This window comes from Petaurus breviceps, unplaced genomic scaffold (assembly GCF_028583685.1).
Source record: "Petaurus breviceps papuanus isolate PSGF00001 unplaced genomic scaffold, PetGlider_PUasm1.0 91133, whole genome shotgun sequence".
NCBI classification, from domain to species: domain Eukaryota; kingdom Metazoa; phylum Chordata; class Mammalia; order Diprotodontia; family Petauridae; genus Petaurus; species Petaurus breviceps.
In genome coordinates, this window is record NW_027187419.1 from 64,155,897 (window position 1) to 64,173,991 (window position 18,095).

General features: G+C 35.5%; 1 protein-coding gene across 1 annotated transcript in view; it reads right to left on the reverse strand.

The window, feature by feature from the left end:
* UBL3 (ubiquitin like 3) overlaps positions 1-17,465 on the reverse strand; it is a 96,376-nt gene extending 78,911 nt beyond the window's left edge. The window contains exon 1 of the mRNA XM_069080033.1: positions 16,516-17,465. Within this exon, the coding sequence (XP_068936134.1) occupies positions 16,516-16,542 (27 nt within the window). The 5' untranslated portion in view covers positions 16,543-17,465. The remainder of the gene's footprint in view (positions 1-16,515) is intronic.
* Between the last annotated feature and the right edge of the window lie 630 nt (positions 17,466-18,095).

An 18,095-nucleotide genomic window follows, 5' to 3' on the forward strand; every position in this document is an offset into this window, starting at 1 on the left:
CTCCTCTGGCTTTTAAAGTCATTCATACCTACCTGGCCCCTTCCTCTCTTTCCAGTCTTCTTACACTTTAATCCTTTATACATATTTCACAATCCAGGGACACTGGCTTTTCCCACCTATTCCCTGAACAGGACACCCCATACATTTTCACTTGCTAGCTATCCCCCACGCCCTGGGATGCTCTCCCTCCTGTCTGTGCCTCCTGGTTTCCCTCTGTGCTAACAATCCTACCATCTACAAGAAGCCCTTCCCTATGTTCTTTAATGTCTGTGTCTTCCCTTGGAGATTACCTCCAATTTGGCTTGTGTGTCTCTTGTAGGTAAGTAGTTATTTACCTGCTGTCTCACCCATTAAAGCATGAATTCCTTGAGGGCAGGGACTGTTTTTGGCTTTCTTTATGGTTCTCAGCACTTTACACAATGCCTGGCACATAGTAAGAGCTTAATAAATGTGTGTTGACTTGGTGATGGCACTACCTGCCAATTCCCACCTGGTCTACCCACCAGCATCCATTTAAGAAATAACTGACTAGAATTAGAAGTACAATCTATGGCTGTGTAGTGCTCAACTAAATGTGTACACGAGCAACCTCAGCCTTATTATCACTTTACTTTAACGTAAAGAAGCAAATTATAATCATGATAAGATTTGATTTACAAAAATCTGTAGTATATAAAACATTCAGAAATTCATTTAAACAAGACACAGATATATTACAGTCTTTCTTTTCTTCCTTTAAAATTACCACAGAATCTAAACTGTCTAAAAGCTCTAAATCTGTAAAAATAGAAATGTTTTTTTAAATAGTTTATGCTTTTAAAAAAATTACAAGATAACAAGCTTCTCTTGATTCCTAATCAAGTATTTAATACCTTAGATTCTTATTTGCAATGGCTACATTTCCTTAGAACTGCTTATTATAATCCTATAATCTCTACATAAAGTTCCCTCCTGAAAATTATTAACATTTAAAATTCATTAGTTGTCTATAGTCTAGTATATTAACTTTCACATAATATATATATGTGTGTGTGTGCTCAAGCCAACAGACAGTATTAAATGCTTTTAATATCTAATCAATAATCTTGCAGTGAATGTAAGGATACTATATCAATCTTAAAACTAAAAAAACATAAAAGAAACTTGTTTGGTTTTTTTATCTTAAATCATTGCATGTGATACGACTGACTTTCATAGATCAAAATATACCTAACTGGAATTTTATGCCTACTGCAGATTAGGAATATGAGGTAGATTTTAACTTCACAAAGGAAATTAAACTCTGAACAAAATCTCTCTTCACTTTAGCAAAAAATAATTATTTACTCTCATTTAACAAAGTTGGAAAAAAGAAACCAGCTTCCTTCATGGTAAAATCAAATAAAGCAAAGAAATAATGGATAATCTGTTTTATTATAGTCTCTTGAGTGATATTTTAAAAGATACTGCATGTCAAATTAATTTTGTGAAACAAGTTTAATGCCAATATTTTTAATTTTAAAAAATGCCCAACTGTTTTTATTCATTAAAAACTAACACATACAAACAAATTAGGCATTGAGTTTTTGGCTTAATCATAGCGAATACAAAAGAAGCAAAATATTAACACTGAAGTTTTCATAGATCTATGTATATATGCACAAATTGAGAGATGAAGCAGTAAAATATAGGTTGAAACATAATTGCTGTGACAATGGTTAAGTGAAATGATTTGAAGAGAGACAGAGATAACTAGTAATCTGAACACCTGTGTTCTAGTCCTGGCTCTGTCCTTACTGACTGCAGATAACCTCTCAAGCAGGACCTTAAGTCTATTCAAGCCCTAATATCTCATTATTCTAGAATCTAAAGTCTATCTTTACAAAATTCAATGTTTTTAATCAATGTTTTAACAAACTGTACACAAAACAATATAAACATCAAGTCAACAAACATTTATTACCTTCTTTTAGGTGCTAAGGGAAAACAAATGTAGATAGGATACAGTTCTTGACTTCTTGGAGTTTACAATCTAATACCAATAAAAATTTTAAAGAACTTTCTAAACCAATTTTAACCTGAAGCTTTGGTGATCCTCTGTATAGTACTTACTAGAACTATAAAACCTGAAACCATTTTGGACAGCAAGTAAATTCTTCATCCCTGCCCAATATTTAAAATTTACTTAACATTTTTAAGTACAGCATTTACAGATAAGATCCAGGAAATTCAAAGAATCTATGTAAAAATAATGACATCTTTGTTTTAAAAAAAAATATGAACCCACAAAGATTATAGACACTAGTTTTGAAATCACATTTACAACTTAGTTCAGCTCCTTTAATGTCCCAGGACCTAACTCTAAAGGACACCTAAGGTCAGAGGGCATGATCAGGAGGAGGATCTAGCAAAGGAGACAGTAATTAGAAAGGTAGGAGAAGAACTGGGAGTGGTATTCTGAAAACATACAGAAAAGAGTGTCAAGAAGGAGAAAGTGATCAACAGTGTTAAAGGCTATGGAGAGGTCAAGGAGAATGAGGACTGAGAAAAGTCCAACTAAAAGATCATTAGTAACTTTGGAGTTAGCCATTTTGGCTGCTTTGTAAGAAGTTGAGAAGAGAGTAAGGAGAGAAAATGGAGGTACATATTGTAGAACGTCTTTTCAAGGTGTTTAGCTACAAAGGCCAGAAAAGATAATGGATGTTAGCAGGTATGCAAGAATCAAGTAAGACTTAAACTTCAAGACAGGGGAAGGCATGGGTATGGTTGCAGGCAATAGGGATTGGAGCCAGTAGAAAGGGAGAAACAGAAAATAAGTGAAAGACTGGGGATGAAATAAGGGGTCATCTGTTGGAGGAGACAATGGAATGGGACTGCTTGAATAAGTAGAGGACTTGGCCTTAGTAGGAAATAAGGCCAGTCCTTCAAGTCAATGTAGTGGTAGAAAGCATATTAGTGATTCGAGATGTAGAAGAGGGAAGTAGATCAAGCACATGATGAATGTCCTCAATTTTTTTTTCTGTAAAATATGAGGCAACCAGGTTCTCAGCTGAGTGAGGGGAAGGCAGGTTTGAAGAAGGATGAAAAGATTTAGAAGAGACACTGAGAAGAGTGAGATATATACTATAGTGCTCCTTTACTCCTACCAAAGTGTCACTTTGCATATATTAGATTCCTTCTTACTTGACTGTGAGCTCCTTGAAAAAAGATATTTTTCAATTTTATACATTTGCAGGTACTTACAGGGAGTAAAAAGACTTATTTTTTAAAAAATTTTCTTTGTTCTATTTGCATGAAAATTGATATATGACTTGTAGAAAATGGGTTCTTTTGCTTTTTACAGTGTGACTTCAAAGTAACAACATAATTTTCATTAAGACATGTATGAATTTTCATGCACGTAAAACCAGATAAAATATAAAAAAAAAACAACAGGTAAAATATTATTAATCTCTTCTTGTCTTTTTTTAACACCACAATCTTTTTGTGTCCATAAAACATTAACATAAATTAAGTATATCAGGCCCTTTTTCTATGATTTATACAAAAGAAAGAAGGAGTAGTACATAACCAACAATAACAATGCCTATGTTTGCACAGCACTTTAAGGTTTATGGACTAGTTTCCAACAATTCTCTAGGGTGGGTAATTCAAGTATTTTCTCTGTTTTTACAAGTAAAGAAACCAAAGCTGAGAATTACCTTAAATACACATATCACATAAGCACAAATAAAAGTTATGCAATTTTTCCTAAATCAGGCTTGTCATTGTGGTCCATTGTTGATATTATTCCTCATTATAAACTATACAATTTTTTTTCTTTTCAGAGGTATCACTGTTTAGCTCCTCTCAAAATAGATGTCCAATTTTTAACTTCAATATTTTTCTGGTGATGGGAATCATAGAACCTACAGTTTTAATTCTTTTAAGTCTGATATTCCATGACTGCATCAGAATGCTCAGTTTGAGTCCCATATCTATTGAGTACTCACTGTAAATTTGAGCAAATCATTTATCCTCTATAAGGTATCCAGGTGGAGCAATGGCTAGAGTGTGTCAGGAAGACTCACCTTCCTGAGTTCAAATTTGGCTTCAGACACTTACTATAGCTCTGTGACCCTGGGCAAATCACTTAACCCTGTTGGCCTCAGTTTCCTCATCTGTAAAATGACAAGGAAATGCTAAACTACTCCAGCATCTTTGCCAAGAAAACCACAACTGGGGTCACAAAAAGGTGGACACAACTGAAGCAACTCAACAACAACAACAACAATATGTAGAGTATTATTCCAGACACTGGGGAAGTTACAAAATTTAGATAAACCACAATTTTTGCCCTAAAAAAGCTTACAGCCTAGTGATTTTTTAAGTTCATATATAAAAGTACATACTTAAAGAGGAAAAATCTCAGTATAAATTTTATGCAAATGTATTTAAACTCACATCCAAAACACAGGAAGACAGTCACATACATGTGCTTGTCAATAAATGGCTATAATAAACACTGATATACAGTTATCCCTTCCACATCACAAGGGTTATGGGTATAGCACCTTCATGATTTGGAAAATCCATGTAAAATTCTTGGGGCTTCCCTTTGCACCTGAGAAGTCTAAATTTTTTCTTTTTCTTTTAAGGGGTGTTTAGTACCTTATTATAAAATTTGGGTTGATGTTATACAATACTATACATGCATTTTGTGCATTTAAGTTTAAACTTTTTCTGTGTTATCAGCAGCTTTGGCAGATTCACATTTATAATTTTTTATGCCCACGTGAGACATATCAAAACCATGATGTGGAAAGTTGCAATGAGGAGAGTCTCTATGTGGAAAGGATAACTGCGCTAGTTAGGTCATCTTCAAATTTTTACTTAGTTGATTCACTGCCATTATCTTTTGTATGCTAATCATGACTTTGCTATCAAAAGTATGAATGAAATTCTGCTATTCAATCTATCTAGAAAAAAATGAAAATGCTATATTGCTCATTTCAAATATTATACTGTAATTGAAAATCTGATTAACTTTGGGTGAGCTGTGAGTTGAAATAAAAAAATGAGTAAATATACATTTGATCAAATATTTTCATATTAAAAAGTCACAAGTGTTTACAAGCAAAGTTGCTATGAAATTAAGTGTTTAGTAACATGATTATTAGTAAATACAAATTAATTCCTATCTTGTGCCCACTCTGCAAGGCACAAAAGAAATAGAAAATCCTAGTTCAAGATGACAATTCTTAATCATCAGAAGTTTACAAACTGAGATTTACAGATGTGAAATAATTAAAGACAGAAAGTAACATAAAAGCAAGAGCTGGAATATGTGATACAAATTATGATGTAGAAATTTTTTTTTAAGGATCATTATCAGGTAGGGATAGTTGTTCAGTTGTGTCCAACTCTTTTGTGACCTTGTGGGACCATATTGTCCATGGGGTTTCCTTAGCAAAGATACTGGGTTGGTTTGCCATTTTCTTCTCCAATGAATTAAGGCAAATAGAAATTAAGTGACTTGACCAGGCTCCCACAACTAATAAGTATCTAATGCTGCATTTGAACTCGGGTCTTCCCGTCTACAGGCCCAACAACACTCTATCCACTGAGCCACCTCCAAGGAATAGTTTGGAAAGGTCTTCTTGAGTTTCACTTTCAAGGAAGTTGAACATTTCTGTGAGAATCGAGAGGTCATTCTTAAATGAGGATGAAAGATAATTTAACCTAATGGGAAGACTGAGTTAGGAGGCAGGTGGAACGATAGCTATTGGTTTGAATGAAATGAAGGATCTGTATTTGGGAGAAGAGAAAGCTAAGTTGGACAGGTAAACTAAGGTTATTTGAAGGAGTGCCCTGAATGTTAAGTTATATTTTATTCCATTATTAATAAACAACCATTGTGTAGTCTTAAGTAGGGAAATGGTGTAGCTAAGTAAGCAGTGTATAGAACACTGGGCTTGGGATCAGGAACACTCATCTTCATGAGTTCAAACCCAATCTCAGATCGTTACTAGCTAAGTGACCCTGGGCAAATCACTTAACTGTCTGCCTCAGCTTCTTCAATCTGTAAAAATGAGCTGGAGAAGGAAATGGTAAATCACTCCAGTATCTCTGCCAAGAAAACCCCAAATGGGGGTCAGAGAGTTGGATGTGACTAAAAACAACTAAAAAAGCAAGTAGGAAAATATCATAACGAAAACAGTATTTGTTTACCTCAATCTCATGGCAATGCACAAGATAAAGACACTTCCGGAATATATACTTTGTTAAGAAATTAATAGATTTTTACATTAGGTCAATTAAAAATATGGAACATGTAATATGTGAAAGATATTGGGCTAGGCATTGAAGTGTATAGAAAAAAAAGAAAATATAGCTTCTTTCCTCATCAAGGCTAAGGTAGAAAAAAATAACATATATAAAATTACCTATAACAAAAGGCAGAGCATGAAAGAGAAATAGAAAAAAATTATTATGTAAGTACAAGAAAGGATCATAGGGGAGTTTAAATGTTTAAGCTGGTGAATCTTAGAGGGATAATTATATACTAAACAGCTATCTTTGAGACACTGAATAACATAATTTAGTACAAAAGCCTTCAAAGAGCTTAAATCATTTGTGCTTATTCAAAAAGTAGATAGTCAATTTCTTAAAATGAATATGAAAGCCTACCTGCCAAAGGACTATCACATTAGGGAGTCACAATTGTACTAAAAAAAAAAAAAGCTTAATGTCATGGCAGTTGCCCCAACATAATTTGCAGGGACTAAAAAGAAATGCCTAACCCTGAGAAATCTGAAGAGAACCACAGAACAGCAGTCTCAGGCAGGAGGTTAGTTTCTTCTCTGATTTCATATTGTTCAGGATGCCAGGTGATCATTCCTCTTTCTAAGGTAAGAATAACCAAATGGCTATAACTGATAGCAAAAATCACATTTTGGCAGGAAAGTAAAAAAATAATTTATATATCATGAGTTAAGACTCTATCAGCCCAAAATGAATTGCCAGGTGAATTTAACTATACAGAGAAAAGCAGACATATTGCATTACCCAACTTTGAAAGTTTTCTTTAACAGAAGGAACATTTTTTCCCTAGTGCAATCCTAGAAGAATGCCCGTATGCCAATTTTACTTAACTTATATTAAAACATACAAAATTATGATAAATTTATGTACAAAATTACCAAATCCACATAACAATGTTGTAAAGATTACAGATAATTAAAATATCATGGAAAGCCATTGCTAAGTTTTCCATAACTTAAATATTATTATTTATATAAATTATCAAGTAGTGGTATTGTAGTTGGTAACAGTTTTTGCATTTAGACTTTGAGTTGATATATTATTAGTGGTAGTTCCCAATTTAAGAGCAGGTTATATTCTATTAAGTTTGGACCTAAGTCAGTGGTTGGTACTATGAATTCATTTTCCCACAGAAACAATGTTATATGTAGTAAGTAGTTAGGTTTAGAATTCAACCCCAAAAGCCTATTTAACGCAGAATGTAACTTAGTTATAGTGTTATTCTGGATTGTAAACTCTATAATGTTAGGAACCTGGTCCAACTCTCTTCCTCCTCTTATTCTATTTCCCCTCCAATTAATCCTTTATACTGTAACTAAATTAATTTCCTTATGCACAAATCTGATCATGAAAAGCCTGGCATTCACAGCTCTTCACTAACACCACCCTACCTCTCATCCTATCACTCATCCACACTACCAAGCCTAATCTCACACTACTCCCCCTCCATATGGGCTACATTCTAATCAAACTATGCTATCCACCCATTATTCCCATACACATTCCACTTTGTGCCATGCCTTTGCTCATACTGCTTTCTATACCTGGAATACATTACTTATTTCCTTGAAATCTTTGTTATTCAGTCATTTTGCAATCACATCCAACTCTTTGTCATTTGGGGTCTTCTTGGCAAAGATACTTGTTTGTCATTTCCTTCTCCAGCTTATTTTACAGATGAGGAAACTGAGGCAAACAGGATTCAGTGACTTGAGCAGGGTCACACAGCTGGGAAGTGTCTGAGGCTGAATTTAATCTCAGGAAGATGAGTCTTCTGACTCCAGGACTGACATTCTACCCAATGCACCACCTAGGTGCTGGAAATCCTATTCATCTTTTACAACCTAATAATAATTTACATTTTCAATGTCTTTCCTATTGCCATCCAATTAATAAGGATCTTTCCTCACTCTGCTTTTCTACCTCCCCAAACCTTATACAGAATTTAAACACATTATAGTTCCCATTCCTCTATTACAAAGGTTCCTAACTTTGAACTTAGATGGGGGAAAAAATTACGTCTTCATTGTTACTAATTTCTAATTAAAATCTAGCATTTCCTTCAATCATTTAAAAACATGGCTCTGAGAAGGGGTTCATGATACCAAAAAATAAAAGTAAAAGAGCTCATGCTCTACTCTTTGATACAGAAATACCATTACTAGGTTTGTATCCCAAAGAGATCATAAAAAAAGGGAAAGGACCACATGTACAAAAATATTTATGACCACTCTTTTTGTGGTGGCAAAGTATGAGAAACTGAGGGGATGCCCATTAATTAGGGAATGGCTGAACAAGTTGTGGTATATGAATATCACAGAATACTATTGTTCCATAAGAAATGGTGAGCAGGTAGATTTCAGGAAAACCTGGAAAGACTTGCATGAACTGATGCTGATTGAAGTGAGCAAAACCAGAATATTGTACACAGTAACAGCAACATTTTGTGATGACCAACTTTGTTAGATTTAGCTCTTCTCACCAACACAAAGATCTAAGACAATTCCAAAAGACTCACGATGGAAAATGCTATCCGTATCCAGAGAAAGAACTATGGAGTCTGAATGCCAATTAAAGCATACTATTTTCTCCCTTTTTTTTTTTTTTTTTTTTTCTTTCTCATGGTTTTTTCTTGTGATCTGATTTTTCTTTCACAACAAAACTAACATGGAAATATGTTTAATATGAGTGTACATGTATAGCCTACATCAGATTGCATGCTATCTTGGGGAGGGGGGAGTGGTGGAAAGGGGAAATTTTAGAATTCAAAATCTTAAAAAAGTGAACGCTGAAAATTAAAAATAAATGAATAAATAATTCTTAAAAGAAAAAAAAGAGCTCATGCTCTACTAGATGATGAATTATATGTCAAAAGACAGTCTTATTTAATCTTTGAAACCTTTCCCCCTCCAACAAATCTATAATCTCATCAATGTACATACTACAAATCAGAATCCATCCACACTTTCCCATCTCAAACCATTGTTGTATGTTTTTCCATAAATTCTTCACTGAGTATCAGCCCAATTCAGTACTGAACTTTTAGCTCTGTGAATTCTAGGCACTTAGTAAATGTTTGTGGAAGTTGAACAATGTTTTTTTTATTGGAAAATGACTTCATATTTTCCAAATGGGAGAACCAAGATATAAAGCCTGACTGGTACATATTAAGAGCTTAATAAATGCTCCAAATTGTCATACACACACACACACACACACACACATATCTCCTATGTATATAGCTTTTTGCATATTGTCTCTGCCATTAAAATGTGAGCTCCTTAAGAGTTAAGCCTATGTTTTTGCCTTTCTTTGTAGACATCATAGCATAGAAGTGCCTAAAGTGCTTGGAGATTGATGTTTGGTTGATTAATCTCCTTAACCATCCTTCAGCTACAGAATAACTAGAGATTTCCCTACTCCTTACCTCCCCCATGTCCAAAATACATTCTATGATTTTATGAACCCCATGTTCTGGAATGACCTATATAGAGTTAGAATAGAAACCCATAGTAGTTGATGGGTTTCTATCTACATAAACTAGGAATAATTTTTAATTCTGGCAGACTTACCAGTCACATCCTTTCTTTTCTTGACCTAGCCTCAGTGACCAGCTTGCCAACTTCCCTTTTTACTGACACCACCTACTGCTTCTGACCAATATTTCTCCTTTAACCCACCACGGAACAAAATGCTATATCTCACACAGCCTTTTCAAGGTTGTTTTTTTGGGGGAAGGGGTAGGAATGGGGGTGGGAGAGGAGGGTTAGCATCTTGTAACAAAGAGGGAACAGGAATTAAAACATTCTCTCTTATGGCCCCTCCTGCCAAGAACCACTTATTCCCCTATTCTTCTACTCATCACATCTCTTTTTTTTCTACTTCGACCCTGTGTGGAAAAACAAAGTCAAAGATACTTCATTGTATGTGTCTCTATACACAAAAGTAGTAAATTAAGATTTATCTAAATTTCAGGGGAGAAAAATCAGGCTATTCTGTACATTTCTTCAGTGTCATTACAGATTGGAATAATGGTTCTCAGTTAAAGATTAAGATAGGATTGAATACATGATACATGATGAAATACTGGACCAAGAACTGGAAACAGTGATCTTTGGGGCTAGTAAGCTGACATATTTTGGGTTGAAGAAAGATCACTTGTGCGGTTTATCCGTACCTCCTTCCTCCACTTCCTGCTACCAGTTATGTCACTAAAAACTCTATCCCAACAAGGTAAGAATCAGAGACTAAGCAGAAATTCTTCTAAAAAGTAATTCGACCAATGGAAGAATATGACAGAAGGAAAATCTCAACTCACTACAGGGAAGGAAAAGGAGTTCCTATATAAAAAAAAATCACTCTGGAACAGTCATTCAAAACTGCTTCTATATTATAGATATAGCTACAGATGTAGAGAAAGATAAAAGAATAAGCCCAGTATATTGGACATTGGAGTACCAGTCAAACTAAGCCTGGAAAGGCTCATAACAAAGTTGGCTTCAGCAACTCTCAAAGATTTTTTTTATTAAATTATAGAAGGGCTATGATCTGCATAGGTGGAAGGAATATATATACTGATTAAATACCAAGTCATTGAAGTACTGAGAGATGCAAGATGAAAGGAACCCAATGTTCTAATAAGTTAAATCTCTTTGATTTAAAAAAAAACTTTTAATAAAAACCAGCCTATTTTCCCACCAAAACACAAATTATACATAGCACCACCTTAATTATCCAAAATTCTGCTAACAGACAACAAAAAACTCCAATAATAATGATGATAATAATAAGCCCTCAGAATCTAAAATACATTTCTTTTAAATCCACACATTATATGCTCATATGCTTACAGGAGCTCAGAATCTATTTTTTCTTAGTTTTGACAAAAACTTAGTTATAATTCAAAGTCCAAAGAAGATTCAGAAGCAACAAATTGGATATGAGAGCTACTACTACAGACAAACATGCTTACAAGCAGAAAAAGTCATAATGGATATCAAGGGAGGAGAAAGAAAAATTATAAAAAGATTCATGATTTCAAAATCCATGTGTTCTGAAACCATTTAGCATAGGTATAAACAGTCCTTTCTACCTCAACAGCCCTGAAGGTATATCACGTAATATATATATATATAAAACAGCTAAGTAAAATAATTTATGTTCCTAATTGTAACAACCCTGAATCATCAAGAAATTATGTTTTTATTAAACATTAGAAAGATTTCCATGCAAAATGTTGGGTTTTTTAAAGTTTGGGTACTTAAAAGGAATAAGTCTCCAGTTCTCTGAATAACTCAGTTATTTAAAATGACTGGAACTCAAAGAGTTTCCAATAGTTGAGGTTTTAATATATACACAATTTCTGTCTTTTTCTTGCCTGGGAAGAAAATTATTTTAAAGACTCAAAAGACCATACTCCAATCTCTTAGAATCTATTTAAAGTTTTCAGTTATGCTTCAAGTTCTAAATGTTAAGATTAGGATCTGGAATCAAAAGTGCTGAGTTCAAAGCCAGACTCTGATACTTTTTCTTCCTGCATAACTTGGTCAGGCCATTAACCTGTATGTGCCTCTGTTCCTTCATCTGTGAAACAATGGGGTTCCTTCCATGTCTTATGTCTGTGTTCCTATAATCCAAAAGAGGATGTTTCCTTTATGATAGTCTGATAACATGAACATCGTTTTACACTCTATAGTGAATATAAACATTATAATGAGAGAAATGCTCATCTTTCTCATTAGCAGCAAAGAAAATATATTAATTTTAAGGAAAATAGACATTTTTTTTGAGCACTCACTACATACAATTGTAGCAAATCCTGATGTGATTAGCAGAGTACTAAACTTAGAAGATGGGTTTTAGTCTCAGCTGCAATACTTGCTAGCCATGCCACCATAAGCAAGTCACTTAAATTGTCTGTTAATGAGAAATGATCATTTACCGTCTCTTTTACTAACAACAATCCAAAGTATATAAAATGTTTTTAAAACCCTAAACATTATAAAAAGATGTAAAACTATAAGCAATTATTTAAACTAATACTAATTACTAATATTATCAAACCACTTATTTTCATAAGCAGTACTTAGTCTACCTTTTATAAAACCTTAAAACTTGAGATGGGGAGGGGAGCAAAGCAGGTAAAAACTTTCAGTTCTGTGTCTTAATTAGTGTGACTACTTGGTGTGTAAAAATGCCCTATTCTACAGATCAATTTATTTATACAAATGAACTGGTATTTTCTTCATGTATACTCTGAATCAGCCATTTTTAACTAAGCTTTAGAAAAGAGATGAAAAAGATCAGATTAAAAGAAATTTGATTAATGTCTAGCAAAATCCTCTTTTGGTTAAATATTTTAGATGTAAGTATTTTATCCAAAAAATAGCTTAGTTCTCAGGTTTACTCATTTACACAGTAATAACATTTTGTCCACCAGAGGGCCTCAATTATTTCTTCTATACACGAAATAGAACTATAACCAAAAATGACAATTTAAAGCACAAAGCCCCAAATAATACTGCAAATTCAAATTAACTTCATATTATATCACACCAGAGATAACATGGAAAACAAAATTTTGTTACATCTGGCTAGCCACTATTAGTAACAAAAAATGATACTCTATATGGAACTTTTCTTCAAAGATATAAAAATACTTTACCAGAATTCTTTCATTAATACCCAACTCCTCTCATAGGCAGACAGGTGTTATTTTACACAAGAATCTTTAAAAGGACAGAACTGCATTAAATCTAATTCCGAAAACAAAAAAAAAAAAAAATGGGATTATAGTCCAGTGATTCACCCAGTAGTTCAAAACCAGCATACAAAAACTTCTCTTTGAAAATATAATTTTTTGCTGGAGAACTCCTCCCACCACTCCAAAAAGATGAATTACATTCCTGTCTACACCACTGTTCTTTCTGACAGACAGTAAATAGTCTTATGCTGACTTGACCTAGTCATCAAAATTATTCAAGCTATCATTAAGAACAACCAGAGTGAAGCATTAAATTTCCCCACTAAGAACTGTATACTGTGAATTGATTTAAAATGTGGAATGTTTATGATTCACTTCCAAATTATCATACTGATTTATATTTAATTCAAATTTCTTTTAAAAATAAGTTGCTTAGTCCAGTTTTCAGCATTTTATTTAAAATTAAAGTGCTAAAACTTATTCGTCAATGGACCCAGTACCTAAAAATATTTTAAGTAAATCAAAACTGATAAAACTAAGTAAAAGTAATACTGATAAAATTAGCCTAATGATCAGATCTGAGTTTGAGTATTTACATATGTAAAATGGCAATAATTATATTAGCACATTTTATAAAGTTGATGTGAGAGTCAAAGGAGATGAATGACTTGAAGTACTTTATGTAGTAATAAGTAAGATAAAGCCATTAGTACTAGTGATTTTAAAAATGCCAAAACCACAATAGAAAGTGACCAAAAAAACCCAACCCAATTTACTCATAGGATAAGAGATCTATACCAAGAAGCAACCTTCAGTTTGTGCTGGAAAAATGGGTATACCATGTGGTAAGGAAAAAATTTAAATTAAAAATAGTCACAAGATTTACAAAAATACAAACTCAAGACTTAAATGTATTTTTAAGTCTCACAGTCACAACCATAACCATTGTTTTAAAAAAGATGTTTTTAAGAGATCAGTGGATTTAATAACTATTGAACTTTAAGAATGAATTAACAATTAATGAAACATAAAGCTCCACAGCTCCACCCTGTACCCAAAAGAGTATTTTCTCAGATAACAAACACTCACTACAATGTAAGAGAATAATAAAGCTACCTTCTAAACAGTATTCTGACTTTAATATTAGAATTTTGCATATTTGGAATTCTTGAAATTTGGTCAAATGAAACTGAAGTGTGCTAATTGGCCATCGTGACACATGCCTAAAAGCTTATTGGAACGTGACATACACATGCTAATCAATTTAGGAAATTTGTTGCAATAAAACACAACTTAATTTCGGAGGTATAGTTTTAGCTTTTAATTTCAGTCTAACAAAAAATGTGTGAAGATAGCTTCCACTGGTTTTGAATAATCAATATAAATATAAACAGAGTAAATGATTCATCCAACAAGTCTAGGAAATCTGAAAGTAATCAATCTACAACTTCTAGCCAATATTTATACATGATTTCAGGAAGTAACTTGGGTTGTGAATCCTGGACTAACATTAAATTAAAGAATACATTTCAGTAATGTCCTATGTTTCTAACAATAAATAGAATCCTAGGAGCTCTAAATGACATGGTAAAATCTCAAGACCCCTAAAACAATTTAATTTGGGCTGGACCATTATGCCTATTCAGAAGCATCCACATCAAGGAGTTATATGAACATTACATAACATTGCTTTGCCCTTGTTGCCCATCCCCTTTAATCAAAGGATCTCAAAGCACTAGAGAACACTAAGGCCTTACAACAATGCCAATCTAAAAAAGATAAATTGTGCTAAATTTAATTTATAAACATAAAAACTGATGTAGCAATGCAGCAGAACAGTAAATTAAATCCTCTAGTCTTCCTTCCAAATCCCCGTATTTGACCTGCAGGTTCCATTCCCTATCTCTGACCAGAAAACAGTATTCCCAAGTCATCTGTAACAGGGACAATATTATACATGATGCTACGCACATTCCAGGTTTTCTCCAACTGTAATCACCAGGCCTAGTTCACAGTAACATTATTTTGACTGCATGTTTATTTCAATATGGCTTTTGTGACTGACTAAAGAAAACTTGGGGATTTCAATACAAAAAAAAATGTTAATGGTAATTTTAAAGACAAAACCTTTTGCTGGAGTTCCAATGCTCCCCAGACCAAGAGAGTACTCACCACCAAAGGAGAGAAAAAGCACTAAACAGCACTACCTAGAGACCCCTCTAGTCAACTTCAGGAGAGAGAAAGATAACATGTCCTGGCATCCTTAATCAGAGAAGAGCGCTTTAGTCATGTGTGAGTTTAGGATGTGTACATGGTGGTGAGAAATTAAAGGAGAATGCAAGGACCTTTTGAGGCTTGGGAAAGAGAGGTTTCCATCTGAGGTCAACTAAGCAGGAACTTACATTTATACATCATGTAAATTAAAAATCGAGATATAAGAGCAAAATAAATGTCGACATGTACTAAATTTTTTTCCATTAAAAAAAATTGCCAATGCAGTTTCCTGCTGTGTAATCATTTATCTCTTGGCCCTTAATGGATTCAATTTTCTATAGGAATACAATAAAACAACTAAAAACTACCACATTTCAAACAAGGTTATCTAATCTATATTAACTACAAATCTATTTTAAATAAGATTCAGGCTTTTTACCATACTTGCCTTTATTTTGCAAATGGCATGTAATTTCACGCCAAAAACCCACATTGTAGGCTTACACAGCCATTCTAGTTAGTCAACAAAGTCACAACCTTAACCTTTAAAAAACAAAAGTATCAATAAACAAGAGTAGGGTTTTTTTTCCCAAATACTAAACACACGGCAAAATTCAATAATGTATCGTTTGTTTTTTAAGTCCAAGGATGTTAATAATATCAAACATTTGATACAGTTGCAGGAAGTCGTGGAAAACTGATGTAAATTTTTAACATTATGACCGTCCTATTTTGTAGGATTTCCTTAAGAGCTTAACATTCCTCTTGTCCAGATACATATTAGCCGGTAAACTGGGGGGGAGGAATAACTAACTCCAAATGTAATACAGGATCATAGTATAATTTTAACTAAGAAGTAGTAGTATTTCACTGTCCTTGGAAAAATGTCAAGTTTGCACAAGCTACTGCATTAATGCTCTTACTGAATTATAAAGGCGGGATTTTATTTTTCCTAATGAACAATTTCTATCCAGTACATGAAATATCAATGTCTCCTGCTTTACCTGGCGTCACTGACAATTTCAGAAGCATTATAAGGTGGAAGCGTTTCTTACATTTGGTACTAGAGGAAATAGATTTTTTTTTTAACTGAAGCTCCCTACTTCTGCAATTTTTTTTATAACTGTGCAAACAAAAACACCGGTAGAAAAGGGGCAAAAAAATCAGAGACTGCAACTTTAGTGCTCTAAATCACCAGGCGCTGTGGTTTCCCAACTACTTCCATCAAATCTCCCCTTTGCACCCAACACCCTTGCTAAATAAATAAGACTGAAATATCATCTTAAACAAATAATAACAATACACCCTTCACTTACCATATCAGCCGGAACATTGCTGGACATCTTGCTGTTTGATTTATACCCTGATGATTAAACAAAAATACAGAGATCTTCAAGCCACAGAAACAGCTGCTCTGACAATTTTGACTGAAGTTATGTGCTTTTAAAGAAACTTGTTTTAAGAAAAAGATTGTTGGATTGGTTAAGGTTCTGATGGGAAAAAAAAATATCCACAGGAACTGTCTCTAGCCGTGTCAACAGCAAAACTCCAGAGATGGCAGCAGATCCCTGTCAGCAGCAGCAGCAACAGTACCAACCGTGCCAGGTAGACCAAACCGAATGAGACATGGACATGAAGTGGGGTGGGAGGGGGTTAAATCTTCCTTCCTCCTTTCCCAGCCCAGAGAATGATTCACAGTGGCTCCCGAGTCAAGTCCTCATTAAGCAGGAGAAAAAATGTCCCGGTGTGTACATAGATAACTATGCAGATACGCACGCAGAATAAGAAATAGCTGGAGAGCCGGACCAGTCCCAGAGCACCCAGAAACACGCACAACTCCCGGACGGGGAGACGCGGAGATGGAAAAGCCCGGCGAGGGAGGGGGGAGGGGGTTCAGAAACGGGGGCAGAAAGAATCTTTAACTTCTGAGTGGCAGAACCGAAAGCCCAGGGGGAGGAGGAAAGTGGGGGAGGGGAAGAGGTGGAAGCGAGGAGGGGGCTGGACCTGGCCGGACTGGGCCGGGCCGGGCGGGACAGGAAACCCCCGCACTCCCTGGAGGATTAGGCGGCCGTCGTGGTCGCCCACCGGCAGCAGCAGCAGCTAAGCCGAACCTTGGGAGTCATCGTTTCCAGCTTCTCAGGACTCTTTTCTTCTCCCTCTCTCTTTCTCGTCCCCTCCTCCCCCGTCCCTCTAGCCCTCAGCTAGGCGGATCAAGGCCGGACGCCGCCGGGAGCAGCAGCTCTCCCCCTCTCCACAGCCCGGTTCCGGTTTCTTCTCAGCGCTCCTCTCTCCTCTCTCCTCCTCCTCCTCCTCCTCCTCCTCCTCCTCCCCCAGCTGCTGCTGCTGCTGCGCCTCCACTTTTCAGCCCGAGACGCAGCAGCCACCTCCTGTCATCGCCTCTCAAACCAACATGGCGGCTCCGGCGGGCGGCGGCGGCGGCGGCGGCGGCGGCGGCTGCCTGAGTCTGGAGTAGGGAACACCGAGAAGAGTTCTGCCGCCCCACTCCGCCTCCCCTCACCCTCCCTGCCTCCCACTGCCCCACTCCCTCCCAACCACCAACCCTGGCTGCGTCACTACGGAGACCACCCTCTAGCATCACGGGAATTGTAGTTCCCTCTCCAGAGGGGGCGCACAGGACGAGCCTTCCTCTCCAGACTCAGACTCGCAAGCCACGCCTGACCCTAGCGATGGTTGCTAGGACAGAGAAGCTCCCTGCCTCTGCTGCTGCCAAGTTTAGGACTTTGGGGTGACTCCCGAGTTATTAAAACAACACTTACAATAGCTAGCATTTAAGATTTGCAAAGCACTTTAATAATAACATTTATATAATGCTTACTATGTGCCAGACACTGCATTATCCCAGGTGATCTTCACCGGAACCCTAAGGAGTAGGTGC